The sequence below is a fragment of the Mustela nivalis genome, assembly GCF_964662115.1.
Source record: "Mustela nivalis genome assembly, chromosome: 17".
Classification (NCBI taxonomy): domain Eukaryota; kingdom Metazoa; phylum Chordata; class Mammalia; order Carnivora; family Mustelidae; genus Mustela; species Mustela nivalis.
The window spans coordinates 48,186,988-48,206,407 of record NC_139036.1 but is presented as its reverse complement, the minus strand read 5'-3'; the positions used below and the strand labels follow the sequence as shown (position 1 = coordinate 48,206,407).

The 19,420-nt window shown below is 45.2% G+C and overlaps 2 protein-coding genes across 3 annotated transcripts in view; one reads left to right on the top strand and one right to left on the bottom strand.

The window, feature by feature from the left end:
* The window catches only part of TACO1 (translational activator of cytochrome c oxidase I), a 742,329-nt gene that overhangs the window by 119,186 nt on the left and 603,723 nt on the right, over positions 1-19,420 (bottom strand). The gene's annotated exons all lie outside the window — the stretch shown is intronic.
* The window catches only part of PECAM1 (platelet and endothelial cell adhesion molecule 1), a 58,966-nt gene that overhangs the window by 6,765 nt on the left and 32,781 nt on the right, over positions 1-19,420 (top strand). For both annotated transcript variants that reach the window (XM_082706669.1, XM_082706670.1), the window contains 4 exons: positions 8,149-8,442; positions 10,521-10,826; positions 14,417-14,692; positions 18,914-19,162. In XM_082706669.1, coding sequence (XP_082562795.1) covers positions 8,149-8,442; positions 10,521-10,826; positions 14,417-14,692; positions 18,914-19,162 — 1,125 coding nt within the window. The remainder of the gene's footprint in view (positions 1-8,148; positions 8,443-10,520; positions 10,827-14,416; positions 14,693-18,913; positions 19,163-19,420) is intronic.

Here is a 19,420-nt window from a genome sequence, read left to right as displayed (position 1 = left end):
ACTCAGGAAACTTGCTTTCTTTGCCTCAACCCTCACATCCAATCCCACAAGTCTTTTCTTTATTGTGCTGATCTATATATAACAAATTTGGCTACTAATGACAGTACATTCATAATGCCGTACAGACATCTCCACTGTCTAGTTCCAGAACACTTTCATCACCCCAGAAAGCAAGTCCTTTCTCGTCCGCTAAATATTCTCAAGTCTACTCCTTCCCAAGGTCCCTCCATGCCTGCCCTAGCACAGGCCTTCTGGGCTATCACTGAACCGCGGTCCAGGATGTTTACAGGCCTCCGGTCTCTCCCTCCAGCCCACAGTGATCTTTCTAAAGCTCGGGTGTCATCTTGTCACCCCCCTTCCAAATACCCTCAGACAGTCCAGCTTGTCAGCACCCCAGGCAAGGCCCCTCCTACCTGGCGCCCACCCCTTCGGGCCCCATAGTCCAGTTCCTATAACTGCACGTGCCCAGAATGCGCTGATTTCCCGGTTCTAGGTGGTTTTGCCATGAGTATCTTTGCTGTAAGCATTTTCGCTGCATATAATAGGCCGTAGGCAATCTTGCTGTGAAAGACTAAGTAACAGGTTGGCAGTCTGTTGGTTTTATCAACTGGTTGAGTTTGGTTTCATTTCTCCATTGACACAGGCTCCATATATTTTTTTAAGATTTTATTTATTTATTTGACAGAGATCACAAGTAGGCAGAGAGGCAGGCAGAGAGAGAGGGAAGCAGGCTCCCTGCTGAGCAGAGAGCCTGATGTGGGGCTCGATCCCAGGACCCTGACACCATGACTTGAGCCGAAGGCAGAGGCTTACCCCGCTAAGCCACCCAGGCACCCCTCCATTTTTATATTACATAAATCTTGGCCCTCATGATGGTCTATACAGTGGTGCAGAGTTTGAACCCACGTTTCCCACAGAACTTGGGAACAGCTACTAATGGGCCTGTGACAATTGGCCAGAACAAACAACAGTGCAGGAGGCAATTCGCCTTCTCGATGTAGTACAGAGTTCTGATACAAATACGCATCCTAGTATTTGGAAACACTACCTCTCTTTTATTTTTATTTTACTTTTTTTATTTTTAAGATTTTATTTATTTATTTTTAAAATATTTTATTTATTTATTTGACAGAGAGAGAGAGAGAGACAGTGAGACAGGGGGAGCAGGGCGTAGTGGGAGAGGAAGAAGCATTCTCCCTGCTGAGCAGGGAGCCTGACACAGGGCTTGATCCCAGGACCCTGGGATCATGACCTGAGCCAAAGGCAGACGCTTAACGACTGAGCCACTACCCCACTGAGCCACCCAGGTACCCCAAGATTTTATTTTTAAGTCATCTCTACTCCTAATGTGGGACTTGAACTCATGACCGTGAGATCAAGAGTTGTAAGCTCCACACCGACTGAGGCAGCCAGCTGCTCCAGGACTCTACCTCTCTTCCTGAGGAAGAAACTTCAGTTAAAAAAAGAATGAGGAGGGACGCCTGGGTGGCTTAGTAGGTTAAGTGTCTCCCTTCTTCAGCTCAGGCCCTGAGGCTGGCTAGCGTCCTAGGATCAAGCCCCACCTCAGGCTCTCTGCACAGCAGGGAGCCTGTGTTTCCTTCTCTCTCAGTCACTTCCCCTGCTCGTGCTCTCTCAACCGCTCTCACTCTGTCAAATAAATAAATAGAAATCTTTTTTAAAAAATGAGGAGACCCATCAACAGACCAAAAAAAAAAATAAATAAATAAAAAAAAGTATAATTCTATTAACAAAAGACTTTGGGGACACACACTTAGGTACAATCCATGAAATACAATCAGTTATTTACATAGATTTGCCATGAATCTCCACACATTTGAAACGTATTCAGTTATTTTGTGTTTTACAATAGCTTTCTGATTTTGTTATTCATTCCTCATGCTTTGTTATGTCCCCTTTAATGAATGTCCCTCTTTTATATTTTGTGATTTTATCTTTGATGGCAAAATGGCTTTGCAGCAAATAGTTACGTGGTTAAAACGCTTGCAGCAAAGAGGCTCCCTGTGGAAATACGGAACCTGTGAGTCCTCTTGCCCCTGTGCCCTGGTACACGCTGAGCTCCGGCCTGGGGCGCCCCACCTGGTCCAAGGCTGGTTCAGGAAGCTCGTCCTTCAGATTTCCCTTGGCCCCTCCTGGGCTGCCCTTCCTCTCGGTGCGTCTGGAATTGTCCTTCGGTTATCTGGGTCCCCGCCAGCCAGTATGGTGTAGGACAGCAGGGACGATTTCTTATCCACCTGCGATCCCAGCATCTGACACAGGTGCTCCATAAACATCTCACCGAAGGGGACCCAAACCGAGATGGGACATGCTTGGGATCCAGACGAGAAGGGTCAGCACATTCTCCACTGAGCCCCAGAGTTCACCAGGGGCTCTGTGCTAGCTGACTCCCGGTAATTTTCCTGACAAGGGGGGAGGAGGGGGGTGCTCTTCTCCCTCCCTTTCTGAGTCATTTCCAGGTCGCCGGAGAGGCTGGCTGAGTCGCGATGCCTCATCTTCCCAAGGAGCCCGCATCCGCTGACGGGGGGCTCGAGGTCCAGGGGAGCAGGCCCCTTGTTTTAGGGTCTAGCGATTTGGCACAATGGTCCCTGGGTGCCTTATCTGTGCTCTGGTGACTGTTACATGGGTCCCCCTCTGTCAGCCTTCCTCTGTCCAGGTTGAAAAGATCTGACCTCCTTAGGCTGCTGCCTCCCCCCAAAAAACTTTGATCACAATGGTTCTGAACTGTTTGGGCTCAGGAAAGAAAACTGTAGCTCCTCTCTCCCCACCCCACCCCAAAACCCCACACTTGAAGGCGGTTCGTGGGCCCCCTCCCACCTGCCCGTGAATCCCCAGGGGGGCCAGGTGTGAACACTCACTCTGTTGTGTGAACTGTGAGAGCTGTACACAGCAATCCAGCTTGGCTGTTCCCCAGCGGTTCATTCACGAAGACGACGTTGTGTTCTATACTATCTGAACAATCGGGTAGAGATTTTTGAAGAGGAGATTGGTGGCATATCGCTGCTGAACTACTTACCCCCAAATGTAGTGACTCAAGATAACGGTTTTTTTACTTCACAGTGTCTGAGAGTCAGGAACCTGAGGGCTCTGGCTCAGGGCCTGTCAGGAGGAGATGGCCCAGAGAATGCTGCTGGGGATTACAGTGAACAGAGGGCTTGTTTGGGGCTGTAGGTTTGCTTTTAAGCTCACTCTTGTGACAGCTTCTCACCACGTGGGCCCCTCCAGAGGGACGCTCATGGCTTGGCCCAGAGGGAGTGATCCTAGTAAAGGAAAAAGTGCTCAAGGCAAAAGTTGCCACGTCTTTTATCATTTCAGAAGCAACAAAGCAACACTTCAGTGTGTTTGGTTGGAAGACCAACCCTGGTATGAGGTGGCAAGGTGCCTGTAGGACTCGTGGAACACGAGCCTCCCTGGGGGCCATCTGGTCTGGCTACCATGTGCGAGGACATGGAGGTGGAGATGGTGGGCGTGTTGAAAGCTGGGCCGCTGCTTTTGCTGGCCTCACATCGATGAGGTTTTGAGCTGGGTTTCATAAATTTACAATAAAGTTATTGATACATTTTATAAAATCCTTTTCCTTCTTCCATTTTGCCTTCCTTGTCCCTTGTCTGTTGCTGTTGGCCACGGGAGTGTGACGTTTCTTCCAGTGACCAGGCTGAGTTGATTTATTAAGCAGATGTGTGTTTGTGGCTCAGAAAAAGCAGTTGGGGGGCGCCTGGGTGGCTCAGTGGGTTAAGCTGCTGCCTTCGGCTCAGGTCATGATCTCAGGTTCCTGGGATCGAGTCCCGCATCGGGCTCTCTGCTCAGCAGGGAGCCTGCTTCCTTCTCTCTCTCTCTGCCTGCCTCTCAGTGTACTTGTAATTTCTCTCTGTCAAATAAATAAATAAAATCTTTAAAAAAAAAAAAAAAAAAGAAAAAGCAGTTGGCAGGAGTGCCCCGAGCTAGTGGCTCTCATCCTTTTGAAAGAAACACCACCTGATGCTTTTAGCTGATTTGCTTTAGGGCTTCTGTAAGAAAGATGTGCATTAGGTCTACGGTCGGTAGGAAGCCCAGGCAGGGATGATGCTGAAGCTGGAGGGTCTGGAATAGAGAAGGCTTGGGATTGCAGATGGTGAGCTCCGGGGGAGCAAAGACCGTACTGATCTCACTCTTTTGTGAGCTTCCAGTATTGGACAGGGTGCCTAGCACAGAGAAGGCTCCTGGAACATGGGCCGAATGGTGCTAAGGAAGAGGGAAGGGGCTGTTAGCCGGGGACCAGGCTCTGCCCCTCAGGGCTCTCGGCTGCCTTGGCTCAGTCCTTCTTCAAGGCTGAAAGACAAGGGAAGGCAGGTACTCATGTTCCCCATTCTATAGGAGGAGAAGTGGTAGCTTAGAGGGGTTGAGAGACCCCCAGCATCCCCCAGCTAATAAAGTAGGGGTGATGAACCCCAGGAAGTCTGGAGAAGTCAGTAACCTGGGAAATTAAGAAATGGTTTTCTTTTGAAAAAATTTTGTTAGAAATAGGGAATGGATGCAGAGTTTCGGCACCCTCGAGACTAAAGTTTGGCTCTGTATCTGTGACTGGCAGACCTGGCTAACATTTCTCAAGCACTTCTTCTGTGCCAGGAACTGTGTTTCTCGTACTTAAACTCGGGTTCCCATTTATCCTTACTATCATTACGTCCATTGTATGGATGGGCGAACTGAGGCTCAGAGTTCAGGAACTGGCCAAAGCCACACAGTTTGTGAACGGAGGTGGGATTTGACCGAGGCAACCTGACTCTGCACTTACCTCATTCTCCTGTTAGAATCACTGTGCTAAATAGCATGGTTTAAAATGAGGAGAAGGTAGTGTGGAGGGGAATGAGACTCCCTGTCCTTACCTGGGAAGAGACCAAATTAATTGATGGGAAACTAAATATGATCCAAAGAGATTTTGTTTTGAGAGCTCACTGAGCAGCTCCTCAGACCAGGACTAGCAAGGAATAGACAAAAACAAAAAAGGGAGTTCTAAGCATTCATGCTGCAGGAAATAACTTGCATTTAAACAACCACTTTGCTTCATCTTGTCAACTGATCAGATGCCATTTTATTTTTGTTCATTTAATTGCTCAGAAGAAAGGGACAGGTGTGGACTGTTGTATTCATTGTAAAAACTGAGACATATTGTAGCCAAACCAAATTCTAAATTGTTCCGAAAGATTTGGCTTTATTAAAAGAGAGAGAAAGAGGGGTGCCTGGGTGGCTCAGTGGTTTAAAGCCTCTGCCTTGGGCTCAGGTCATGATCCCAGGATCCTGGGATCAAGCCCCGCATTGAGCTCTCTGTTCAGCGGGTAGCCTGCTTCCTCCTCTCTCTCTGCCTGCCTCTCTGCCTCCTTGTGACCTCTGTCTGTCAAATAAAAAATTAAAAAATCTTTAAAAATATAAATAAATAAATAAGAGAGAGAAAGAAAGACAATCTTTGCCAGTATCTCTGGTCAGCTAGCTAGCTATCTATACCATTTCTTACTTGAAAAATAATTTGGGACCACTTATAACAATTACTATTATTGTTCAATAGGAGAAAATCAGAATGGGAAGGAAGAAAAGGCAGGCAAATAAAACTGGGGGGTTCTTTTAGCATATAGAAATTCATCCCAAAGTTTGCTAGAAGCAGAGATGAAATTTTGGGTTTATACTTCTTAGCAGTCAAAGCAAAAATGAAAACAAGATCCATTAGAAAAATTTCAGAATCTACAAGATAGAATAAACACAGCTTTTTTCTTTTTTTTTTTAATTTTTTAATTTTTTTTATAAACATATATTTTTATCCCCAGGGGTACAGGTCTGTGAATCACCAGGTTTACACACTTCACAGCACTCACCAAAGCACATACCCTCCCCAATGTCCATAATCCCACCCTCTTCTCCCAAACCCCCTCCCCCCAGGAACCCTCAGTTTGTTTTGTGAGATTAAGAGTCACTTATGGTTTGTCTCCCTCCCAATCCCATCTTGTTTCATTGATTCTTCTCCTACCCACTTAAGCCCCCATGTTGCATCACCACTTCCTCATATCAGGGAGATCATATGATAGTTGTCTTTCTCTGCTTGACTTATTTCGCTAAGCATGATACGCTCTAGTTCCATACATGAAATCTTGCCATTTGCGACAACATGGATGGAGCTTTTTTCTTTTTTTAAGATTTTGTTTATTCATTTGACAGAGAGAGAGAGAGGGTGAGCAGGTGGGGGGTGAGGGGCAGAGGGAGAAGCAGACTCCCCGCTGAGCAGGGAGCCCAATGAGAGACTCAATCTGAACACCCGGAGATCATGATCTGAGCTGAAGGCAGACGCTTAACCGATGGAGGCACCGAGGCTCCCTAAACACAGCATTTGCTGATGCAGTTGAAACCCAGTGAAATCATGAACAACATCCTTGTGGCATCCTGGACCAGACAGTATCAGTTTCCATAAGACAATTTCTCACCAGCATCTATTAGTTTCCTAGGACTACCACAACAGACTAATACAGACTGGGTGGCCAAAACAAGATAATTCATTTCCTCTTAGTTCTGGAGGCCAGAAGTCCAAGACTAAGATGTCAGCAGGTTTGGTCCCTTCTGAGGCCTCCCTCCTTGGCTCGCAGATGGCTGTTTGCTGCTGTGTCCTCATACGGTCAACCCTCTATACGTACTTCCCTCCCCCCCCCCTCTCTGTCCAAATTTCTTCTTATATAAGGCCACCAGTCAGTTTGGATTAAGGCCCATTTTAACTCAGTCACCTCGTGACAGGCCTTTTGCTCAAGCCCAATCACTATCTGATGTACAAGGGGTTAGGTTTTCAATATAGGAACGTTGTGTGTGTGTGTGTGAGTGTGTGTGTGTGTGTGTGTGTGTGTGTGTGTGTATTGGGGGGATGGAACGCAATTCAGTCCCTACCTAACAGCGTTTGATAGAGTGCCAAACTTAATTTGTTAGTACCAGGCCATAAGGGACCATAGCCGAATGGTTCAAGCTTGCAGGTTTCTGAAGATCTTCCTCTGTCCCAGGGTAAAGAGATTCAGGTTATGCAGGATACCCAATAAATATACATTCATCAAGCACAGCCCATGAATATTTTTGTGATCAAAGTATCTGAGAAGAACTGAATTTGAGGAGCCTTACTTAAGTTATGTGACCCTGTTTTGCTTGAATAACATGGGGTACCCACAGCCCCACACTGTCTCTGGCCCCTGAAGTCCTCATGGGCCATATAAACTTTAGGTCAGAAGCCAGACTCTGCCTGTCGAAATCTACCTCTTGTGTAAAAGCTGTGGGGTTGGGGGGGGGGGAATAAGTAAGAATTTATCTTTGTATTTGCTTATAGTTGTATAAAGACGAGCTGGAAGAAACGAAAATCAGTGCTTACTTCTGCAAGGGGAGGTGGGAACTGGGTGGACCGGAAAAGAATGGGAAAGAGACTTTACCCTGTATCCTCATACAGAAAATACCTTCTCTTTTGGGGACCTCAGGGACACAGAACTAAATTGATTATAATTCCTGGCTCGTAACATACCTTCATCTGTGATCTATGCACAATTGCCTTTTGTTTTATTTATAGAGACATGCTTTTAGTAACATAATGAATTCACATGAGCCTGCCACCCAGTGCTAAAATGAGAACATCACCAACACTCTATCTTTCTGTGTATTCCTATTCGTATACCCCTCTTCCCTTCAGAAGTGACCACTATCCTGATTTTTTTATATTTATGATCTCCCTCTGCTTTTCTCAACGTGCATTATTTCAAATAATGCCTATACAATATAGACATCATATCCTCTGCCTTTGGGGGTTTGGAAATGCTTGACTGCACTGGCCACTTACACGTTTCAGTAAAATGTTTCTAATCTCATGATTGTCCCATTCACACTTCATGGAAGCCGATGAGACAGGAGGCTCACGAAGCACACCAGACACAGTAGCTCCCAACCCCAGGTCCTGATGTTGCAGAGATGGCCTCCTCGAGAATGGGCACTACACACAGCTACTCGCTGCCTGGTCGCTGGGGTCCCAGGAGCCCCTGGAGGCTACACTGCAGAGGGTATGATCATACCAGTCTGATGTGGTCAAGGACACTGTGGCGATGTTCCTGAGATAACAGGTGTGTCTGCTCTCCTTCCCTTGGCATTTAGCTTTCACCATCAACCACATCTACATGAAGATCCTGCCAGGCCGGGAGGTGCAAAATGGGCAGAACCTGACCCTGCAGTGTGTCGTGGACATCAGCACCACCTCGCACATCAAGCCTCAGCACTGGGTGCTGTTCTATAAGGATGATGTGCTGTTTCACAACATCTCCTCCGTGGACACCACCGAGAGTTATTTTATTCCCCAAGCCCGGGTCTATGATGCAGGGACATATAAATGCACCGTGATTCTCAACAACAAGGAGAAAACCACCTCGGAGTACCAGGTGTTGGTGAAAGGTGAGTCCTTGCATTTGAGTGAAGCTCGAGCTGATGCATTATAGCAGATGTGAAGGCAAGAAGAGTAATTGAGTGGCCGGGAACACTGGCCGCACTCTTCCCACTCCCCTGCCTGGCATTTTCCTAACCTGAAAGTGTGGGCTTTAGACATGCTCCCAATATGCCAGGCTGTCTCTCCTCTCCGTGCCTTTGCATATGCTAGTCCATCTCCTGGGAATACCCGTCTTCCCCTCCTGTCCTTACCAACTGCTTTTCCTCCTTCAAGAATCAGCTTAGTGATCTCTTCTCTGACGCCTTCCCAAGCGAAATCGATCACCCCCAGGGTCCTGGTGCTCACAGCTCTTATGCAATCTCGGCATCCAGTGGTATTTGTAGAAAGGCCATATGCTAACTGCTGACCCCGGCTGCTACGTCCCCTCTGCCTGGCGTCTAGTTTGGGCAAGTCCCTCAGCCTCTCTAAACTTTAAAATTCTCCTCTGTGAAATGAAGATAACAGTAATCCCCAGCTCGGGGAGTTATTGGAAGGATTAAAAGACATCTCGTAGGTGACGTGCTTAGTATAATTTCCAGCACATAATGAATTCCCAGTAAATGGTAATTACCATTTCATGGTATTGGAAGCATTTCTCACGCACCCGTCTGCTCTTCTGGAATGTGCGATCACAAGGAAAGAGACGGGCTTTGGTGCCTTTTTGTATCTTGAACAAAGAATCTCGCTCATAGTAGGCACTCAATAGATGATCGTGGAATAAATTAACCAGAAGAAAAAGGGGAGGTACAAATGGAGAAACGAGGGAAATCGTGGGGAATTGGGGTTCAGAGATAGAGGATTCCATCCATCCACGCATGGATTTCCTCCCTCAAGGAGCATTTCCCCAGGCTGAAAGTCAGGAAGAAAACCAGATGCAAGGCGTGAAAAAACATTAGGGGCCAGCCCTGGAGGCAGTTGCTGTCTGGTGGGGAAGAGAAACATGTACAAGAATAATTAGAGTCTAATAGTCACATGATCTGAGTGCTTAGGGAGCACACAAGTGAGTGGAAACAATTCCTCTTGGAGAAGGTAGGGCTGGCTTCCTGGGGGAAGGGACACTCGGTCCAGATACAGAGGATGGCATAGGAGTTTGCTCGACGGTGAAGTTGAGCAAAGGCAGAGACGTGGAACATAGCATGGGTGGAAGAGCAAAGACTGAGAAAGATTGGCAGGGCTGAATTTGGGCAATGTTGTTGAAAAGAAACCTGCTGGCAGGCTTTTGAAACTTAGGGTAATTTTTTTAAAAACTTGGATGGTTGAATGGGTAGAGTTAGTGAGGTGAGCCCTGTACTTCCTTGACAGTGGCCACCATGACTGTCATTTCTGCATTTTTGTGTTCATGTTGGTCATCAGAGCAGTCATTGTAAGAACTACCCCCTTATTAGGCCCTCATGAAGTCAACAGTTAGAAGTGCTTTACACACATTTTATTTAACCCCTGTAGTAGCACTGGGAGCCAAACATGGTCCCCCCCCTCCCAATCAAATCATTTCCAGGGGCAGTCACAGGCTCAGAGAGGTTGAGCGGCATGTTCATGCCTTGGAGTTGCTCCAAGGCGAAGCTGGTTAGAACCAAGATCTCTTGGACTCCAAAATTGGCCTCTCTAACTCTTAATCATTATTGGTTTTTGAGGTAGACAAAAGGCTATTCATTCATTCATTAAATATTTATTGAGTCCCACTCTGAGCCAAGCCAAGAACCCAACAATGAGGAGGACATGATCCCTTCCTTTGGGGAGATCAGCATGAAGCAGGGGAGTACTTTCTAATAGATACTGGCTGTTTTGTTTTGTCTGTAATTGTATTTATCAGTTGAGAAGACTAGTCTTCCCAATGGGTTCATAAACTCTGAAAGCACGAACCACCTCTTAAACGTATCTGGTATTTTTCAAAGTAGCTGCTATAGCTCTAGGCACATACAGGTTCAATAGTTACCTGATAGGTAGTAGAAACAAAGCAGAAGACCCTCCAATGGGCTGAATTTCCCAGCTGAGGGAAGCTTGCATATCTACAGCAAATGATACTAATGGGCTTTCTCTTCTCCCCAAGGAGTGTCTGATCCCAGAGTGATACTGGACAGGAAAGAGGCAATAGAAGGCGGGGTCGTGATGGTCAATTGTTCTGTCCCAGAGGAAAAGCCCCCAGTACAGTTCACAATTGAAAAACTCGAACTACACACAAACAATTCAAAGCAAAAAAAAAAAAAAAAATCGTATGACCAGAATTTTGTGCTGCTGGAATTCTCAGTGGAGGAGCAGGACCATATTATATACTTCCAGTGCCAGGCCAGCATCTTCTCTGAGACCCACATGGAGTACTCGAGAACCATCAGGAGTGAGCTGGTCACCGTGACAGGTCAGAGTCCTACCCTCCTTTTTCAAAATCAATTTTTCTGGTTTGCTGGTTGGGGGTGGGGAGAAAGGGCCCAGAATTCCGGAAGCGGGCAGGGGCCTTCTGGGCTGGGCTGCTGTTCTCAAGACTGTTCTTAACTACCTAAAGATTATGTTTATCGTTTAACGTGTGTGTGTGTGTGTGTGTGTGTGTGTGTGTGCGCGTGCGCGTGTGTGTAGGTGTGAGAGAGAGAGAGGAATTTCCCAAACAAAAGTTTCACAAATCATCTCGGTATATGGGGCATTTTGGTATTTTCTGTTCCATTCTACTTCAGTTTTTTTTTTTTTAAGGATTTTATTTATTTGACACAGAGAGAGAGAGATCACAAGTAGGCAGAGAGACAAGTAGAGAGAGTGGGGGAAGCAGGCTCCCTGCTGAGCAGAGAGCCCGACCTGGGGCTTGATCCCAGGACCCCGAGATCATGACCTGAGCCGAAGGCAGAGGCTTTAACCCACTGAGCCACCCAGGCGCCCCTCTACTTTAGTTTTTTAAAACACTGGTCACGACTCAGGGAAACGATGCACTGTGGAAACCACAGCTTTAGTCCAACACGGGTCAGACACCAGGAGGTGGAGTCTGGAGGGAGGGAAGGGCATGAGGTCCTCAGCCTTTGCCTCCCACATTTGATAAAGGACTCCCCTCTTCTACCCACCCCTCATCACCGAGATTTTGGACAAATAAACCAATGAGGTGTCCTAAGGCATGCTCTCTAGAGAGAAAAGCCATAACAGGGAAGCCTGCATGTGCATGTCTAGAATGATGGGAGCCCTGGGACAGGCAGCCCGCAGGATGAGACAGGACTCACGAGCCAGGAAGAGTCGAGGGAAGGCACACCCTAGTGCAGATAGCCTCAAGTCTTATCTATAGGAACCCCAAGGTTTGTCATAAATACCCTCCTGCTTGTGGTATCTGTGTCAGCACCCCATTGTGTATGGATATATGTCCACATATATACAGGGATGATAGTATGTATATATAATATTTTTCTGATTATAATACATTGGTGTGGGTTTAGTTTTCAGAAAATAGGGTACAATATAAAGGGTAAAGTGACAATCATTCACAGCACCACTGCTCAGAGAAAATCACTGGTAGGTCCCAGCCTTGTTCTGCTTTATGTGCTCACACACACACACAACTTTTATTGTGTTCTTCTTTGTTTTGACAAAGAAATACAACCTGCCAAACATACTATTTTATGACTTTTCCTTAGCAGTATTTTATGAACTTGGGTCTGTGTCAAGACAGACAGACCCTGGTCAATCTCTGTGGCATCTCAGAACCTTATCCTAGAGAGAGAGGTAGTACCATGATTTACCTCATTTTTCCAATGATAGACATTTAGATATTTTCCCAGGTTTTTGTGGTTAAAACAATCCTGGAATACACATTCTTAAACTCATCATTTGGGTACTTTCCCAAGTATTTTGTTTCATTATTATTTCCAAGGTTGATTCCTGGCAGTCAATTTGTTGTTTCAAATGTTTTGTGCATTTGAAATATTGACGTGTCTGGCCAAAGCGCTTCTCAAAATGGCTGAACATTTCCATCAAAAGCGAGGCTGGTGTTTGTTTCCCCACATCCCTACTCTCACAGAGTATTATTTACTTTCATTATTTTTGCCAGTCTGATTGAGGCACAGTGATATATCACTGTTCTTACGCTTTGTATTTCTTTGGTCTTTACTGAGGTTGAGTGTATTTTGCATTTATTGGCCTCTTACATTTCCTTCCATAAACTTCCCGTTCATATACACTTGGCCCATTTTTACTGTGTCTGATTGGTTTGTTTGAGTCCTTTATAAATGAAAGACATTAGCTCTTTTTGGAATGCTATGCACAAATTTCCCCGAGTTCATCATTTGTCTTTATGATAGGTTTTGCATGCAGAAGTGTTTCATCTTTATTTAATTGAATCTATCCATCTTTTTCTTTTTGGCATTTGTTTCATGATTCATACCTGAACCTTACTAAAGGTTATTAAATTAGGGGCACCTGGATGGCTCAGTCAGGCTAAGCAACTGGCTCTTGGTTTCAGCTCTGGTCATGATCTTGGTGTCATGATCTCAGGATCGTGAGATCAAGCCCCCGCCCCCCCATTCTCTCTCTCTCTCCCTCTCTCACAAATAAATAAATAAATCTTTAAAAAAATTATTGAAGTAAAAGTGCACTTATGTTTGCTCTTACTATTTTAATGTTTTTTTATTTCCTGCCTTTAGATCTCTGGCACATCTGGAATTAATTAAGATATAAGAAAAAAAAACCCTTTAGTGATTATTATGCTCTTCCATAGGGTAGTTGTTGAGTGTCCTAAAAGGTGGCCTCTCTTTTTTGACTTTTATTCAGGAAAACAGACTATTTTAAAAAATATTTTATTTATTTATTTGACAGAGAGAAATCACAAGTAGATGGAGAGGCAGGCAGAGAGAAAGGGAAGCAAGCCCCCCACTGAGCAGAGAGCCCGATGTGGGACTCAATCCCAGGACCCCAAGATCATGACCTGAGCCGAAGGCAGAGGCGCCCCAGACTTTTTTTTTTTAATGATAGTTACTTATTGTGAAGTTAGATGACTTTGCAGAAAAAAGGTTAATGAATTAAACTACTTTGGGCATTTTTAAATGTCCCATCTGATTTTGCATAGTTGGCCATCTGTGTGTATTCTCTAATGCTCTGCAATTCGTTTTGCAGAAGCAAAGGTTTGTCCCTACTTTTCTTACCAGCTCCTGAAGATCCCATGCCCTGGCATCCAGCCCATACCTTATCAAAGCAGTGTTTTCCAAACTGCGTAAGTCATGAAATCAATTTAGTCAGTCAAGGCCAACGTTAAAAAAAAAAAAAAAACAGAAGAGACTAGAAATCACTTTTGGGTGGGGGCATATCGTTATTTAAATGTGCATTTCCATGAAGCAGCACAGTCGTTGTCACTTTTGAAAGCTATGGAATATTTATACTGATGCCATAGTTCCGTGAAGTGGTGTGAGAAGAGCCTAGACAATTCTCTGTGGGCAGGGGTGAGAGTCTGTTTCTAATGCTCTGATTATTTTTGAGGTCGTTTGGAGAAGATTCTGTAGATGAGCTCTAGAGAAGGTGGTTTCACCTTTGGGAAGCTCAAGGGAGGATTGCAATTAAGTCTAAAGATGAGGGGCGCCTGATTGTCTCAGTCATTAAGCATCTGCCTTCAGCTCAGATCATGATCCCAGCATCCTTGGGATCAGAGGCCCTGCATCAGGCTCCCCACTCTAAAGGAAGCCTCTTCTCCCTCTCCCACTCCCTCTGCTTGCGTTCCCTCTCTCACTGTGTCTCTCTCTGATGAATAAATAAATAAAATCTTTAAGAAAAAAAAAATAGGCTGAAGATGCAAGAATGAGTGAGAAGGGAGAAGTGAGAAGTTATCAGAGCAACTTAGAAGGTTTTTGGGGGGAAAGATTGAATTTTTTTCATTAACAAGGAAGAACAGTGGTTGGCAACAAAAAGCAAAAGAGGGAGGGACCTAAGTGCCTCTTCCCCTCCCCCAGGTTTGAACCTGAGTCCAACCAGCTTGTCCTCTTCTTGTAGAATCCTTCTCTACTCCCAAATTCCACATCAGCCCCGAAGGAGTGATCACAGAAGGAGATCAGCTTCACATCAGGTGCACCATTCAAGTGACCCATCTGATTGAAGCGTTTCCAGAAATCATAATCCAGAAGGACAAGGAGATTGTAGCGCACGAGAGCAAGGACCTGGAGGCCACCTACTCTGTGATGGCCATGGTGGAGCACAATGGCAACTACACGTGCAAAGTGGAAAGGAGCTGGATATCCAAGGTCAACAGCATCGTGGTCAACATAACAGGTAGGGCTCCTGCTGGAGGGTGTGGGAATAAGGCGGGCCTGAGCAGTCCCCATGCTAGAATGCAAAATGGCCAGTGAGGGCCAATGCTTCTGCTCCTGCTTGTCTCAATGATGTGCTCAGGTGGGTGTGTCATGCTTAAGGAGGAAAGTCAGTGCACAGCGGGTAAGCAGTTAGCTGTGGTGGTCACGTGTGGAACCTCTGGCATCAGATACCAGCACTGTCGCTCACTACTTCGATGACCTTACATAAGTTATGCAGCTGCTCCGTGCCACAACTCTATGAAACGGGGACAGTGAGAGCACTCAACCTGTAGGACTGTTACAGTGACTAAGTGACATGTCTTGCTATAAAGCACCTCATACAGAAGAAGCCCCTGGTGAGTGTGAGCTAGAATGTCTATTATGATATATACCACATTTATTTTTTCTCTGGGCCACATTGTAGGCTAGATCCCAGACACAGGTTCTCAGACAGGGTCAGGAGTGACAAAGCATTAATGTATTCAAAAACAATAGGAAAAATTCCCTTTTGCTGAACACGGTGTGAGTGGTTTACCTATGTTTTCAGTTAATGCTCGTAACAAAGCTATGAAATAGCTATCATGATTCTGCATTTATGAATATGGAAATTGAGGCTGAGATGTTACATCATTCACCCCGCAATCACAGGGTTACCAGATGGCAGAATGAGTCATCCCCAGGCCCATTTGACTACCAAACCTATGCACTTAAAAGTTCTATTAGACTTTTTTTCGCTTTTCCTGGATTTACTTCTCTCCATAGTACCTATTACAAAAAAATATATACTCTACCTCTACCTGTTTATTGTATGTATCTAGGCACTAGACTGTAAGCCAATGGGAGCAGGGACATTACCTATTTATTCCCTGTTAAGTCTTTAACACCTAGAATAGTGCCTAACACATAGTAGGATTTCAATACATATTTGCTGGGGGAATGAATGAACATTCTCTCTGCCCTCTCTCAGGGCAGAGAGAATCAGCACTTCTTGGTTGCCAAATGAAGGTGTTCATTCATTCCTTCATTTACTGAAAGCCTTCGAAGTGTCAAGCACTGAATGTAGAGTCATAGGGACAATCCATAGAATCACAGGTAGGCTGCCAACTTTCCAATGTGGTGATTGGTCTATGTGTCAGATCCTGATGGTCTATAGTGTGTACTAGCAATTTATCATTGATAATGACAAATATCTTGATAGTACATGATGTTTTTCACTGGTAAGACATAGTACCTCATTAGAGAAAAGTATTCAATTGAACATACATTGAGTGCCTACTGTATGCTGGGCAACTTATTGGAGATAGACAGCTCTAAGGTCGAGCTTTGCTCTTAAAGAATTCACAGACATAAATAGACCATTCAAATGCAATATCATGAAAAAGTACAATAACATGGTGGGCAGACTGCTGTGAGAGCAACAGGGACCAAGTGGTAAACCAACTGACTCTTGTATCAGTCAAAGCAGCACCACTACCCTTTGGGCCAAGCTACTTTAGGAAAGCATAGAGCATCATTGGTCCCTAAGATACTACTGTTGTAGGTGATCACCTACACCCAGAAGTCTGTATCATGTGGGGTATACAATTCATTCAGTGGATCAGTCTCTCTGGTCCAAGGTTATACTCAGCCTGCCCTTCCCATCCCTTCAACCGGAGTGCTCTGTGATCCTGACCTCTGCCCTTTCTACATGGAGCTAACTAAGCCATACCAGGGCTGGCATGCATCCTCACGTTCAAGTTCTTTTAGGCCTTTGGAAATGTCTCCAGGACCACTTATACCTCTGTTGCTATCAAGCCTCACTGTTACTCACTTCTGTTACTATCGAGCCTCACTGTCAATGGCTCTATATAGTGATATTAGCAGCTCACAATAATTTTATGAAGATAAAAGTCATTGAATTAGTCATTTGTCTTTGGGGAGAAATGACACCTTTGCCTCCCCTAGCCCTGAAACTATCCACCTTTACAGATCCAATCTGTCACCAGGTATAGTTGAGAGTCTCTCAACTCTGTTCTGTTTTCCTATATTTGTAATCACATCCTAACACTGGCCCTCACACCAGGATTATCTATTGCAGGGGTATCCTGGACCATCTCTGTTCCAGTTCATTCTTCAACCAGCTGTAGGAGAAGCACTTCTAATATGGCCCCTATTTGATATCACTATTCATGGACTTAAACTCCTGCATGGTCATGATCCTTCACTTTGACCCCATCCCTGTCCCAACATGCCTCCTACTCTGACCACCCTTTCCCCTTTGGCTACTGAAAAACTTCTGTTGTCTTTAAAGACCAAGCCCCAGATCTCCTTTGAGGCTCCCCCAGGAGAGTCCCATGGTCACACCTCAGTTCCCACCACACTTCTGCTCCCATCTTCAAGTCAGCAATCCCTGCAAAGATTTAGCATCTGCCACAACCGCTCTGCGTAAGCTCTCAAAAGACCAAGTCTGGGCCTCAATTCACCTTACATCCTTGATACTTAAAACAGAACATGACACATTGTGGGAGTTCAATAAACATTCATTCAGTGAGCAAATAAAAGACTAATTCTGATTAGTTTACGTGATGGGCCTGTCTGTTATATTACATCCTTTACAAAGGGACTATTGTTCCCTAACATTTCATTCCTAATTCTAAACCATCTTACACGTACTTCTGCAGGATGGTTTTTACTTTTCACATTTTCGTTTACATATTTTTAAACAGAGAGTCATTTCTTTGGGATTCTTGCCACATCATTTTATTTTCACATTTTTTTGATATCCACCCAATGAGCTTGTAAGGCATTTTAGGATGTCAGTCTCTTTGGTTCCTTTCCCCTCCCCCCAACATAGAGCTTTTGATGGTGCTCTGAAAACAAGTAAGTCAATGATTATATGGAAGAAAAAGATGGAGTGTGTCTTAATAAAATATAGGTTAATTATTAGGCTACCACCTTACTTGAAGTTTTATTTGATTTTATTGAGGAAACTAGGAAGGCATTGGGGACTGATTACAATGGAAATGATTTCTATAGCTATGTAACATCAATGATAATGACAGCATTGATTTGTACCCACAAACCTGTATGGCAGGTAAATTTAGAATCAGTAGAATTTGATTCCCTGACTCCTGGCTGCATTCTCAAACCTGTAGTCTAAGAAGCTTTCCTAGGAGGAACTTTGGGTCTCTGTTCCTTTCTCAATATGCAGATAGTGTCAAAAATTACTGACTCCTGGGGCACCTGGGTGGTTCAGTTGGTTGTCTGCCTTCTTTTCTGGTTGTGATTTCGGGATCTTGGGACTGAGCCCCATGTTGGGCTTCCTGCTCAGCAGGGAGTCTATTTCTTCTTCTGTCCTTCCTAACCCCTGCTTGTACTCACTTGCATATGTGCCTCTTAAATAAATAAATAAAATCTTTAAAAAAAGTTACTGACTCCTTCCTTCTGCATCAAAAGCCAAAATCCTGAGCCAGAGTGTACTTGCTTACACAAAGGACCAAGTCTTCACAGCAGCTAAGTAGTTAATTAGTAATTTTCCAGTATCTGAAAATAAAAACATATCCCATAACAAGATCTTGACATATATCAGGGAATATTTAAACACGGAGATGCCAAGACTTCTTAAAAGTCAACTTCTGTCTTTACTGCTGTTGACATTCAACCTGAATTACGGTACTGGTGACTCCTTAAAGTGGCGTAGAATGTTCTAGTTTACAAATTATTCAACCTTGGGTGGCTTCAGGTGTCATCGTCATCGTCATCTTTCTCTGTGGGAAGCGTGGGAGGGATGGTGGCCAGCTGCCACTTCTCCCCAACCTCATGCTCTCACTCTGCTTCAAGCCTGTACTACATCCCTCCTGCTTCTAGTCTGGGCCCCGTCAGTCCCTGCTCCTTCCAGATAGCTCGCTCTAGCAGAGCCTGATGCCATTCCCCTGACCCAGACTCTCCATGGTTCCCATTGCCCCTAAGATACAATTCACACTTCTTTAGGTGGTTCCTAAGGTCCTTCAAATCTATAGGTCTTCCTGTGACTGCTTCTGCTCCCACTATGTTCCAGAATGCCTGAAATTTCGGGTACTGCTTCCTGCCAGGCCTGTTTCACTGCTTCTGGAGAGCTTCCTGCAACAGTCCTTTCCTGATTTTCTCTTTTCTCTCTCTGTAAAGGGGCTGTGGGAGTGGTGCCCAGAAACATCTCACCCTCTTCCACTCATTGGTCTTTCAGAGCTATTTTCCAAACCAAAGCTGGAATCTTCCACCACCCTTCTGGACCAGGGAAAAAGCCTGGACCTGTGGTGCTCCATTCCAGGAGCACCTCCAGCTAACTTCACCATCCAGAAGGAAAACACGACTGTGTCAGAGTCTCAAAATTTCACCAGAATCGTCTCAGCAAGGGACAGTGGGACATACACCTGCAGAGCAAGCGTGGGCAGGGTGGTCAAGAGAAGCAATGCAGTCCAGATAACCGTGTGTGGTAGGTACATGTTCACTGGCTCAGAGAATCTTGGGATGGGACAGAGGCTGTTTGTCACCAGCTGCCACCCTCTCCAGGCTGAAGGCAGATCAGACTGGGGCAGGGGAAGAACTTGGGAGAAAGAGAGAATAGTGAAATCAAGAAGCCAAACAAGTGGGTGTGTTCCCACTCAGAGTACCAGGAGGAGGCAATACAAGGCAAGCATAGGCAAAAGTCAAGTTCATGGCTTTATTGTGGCTGCTTGCTGATGATGGAGCT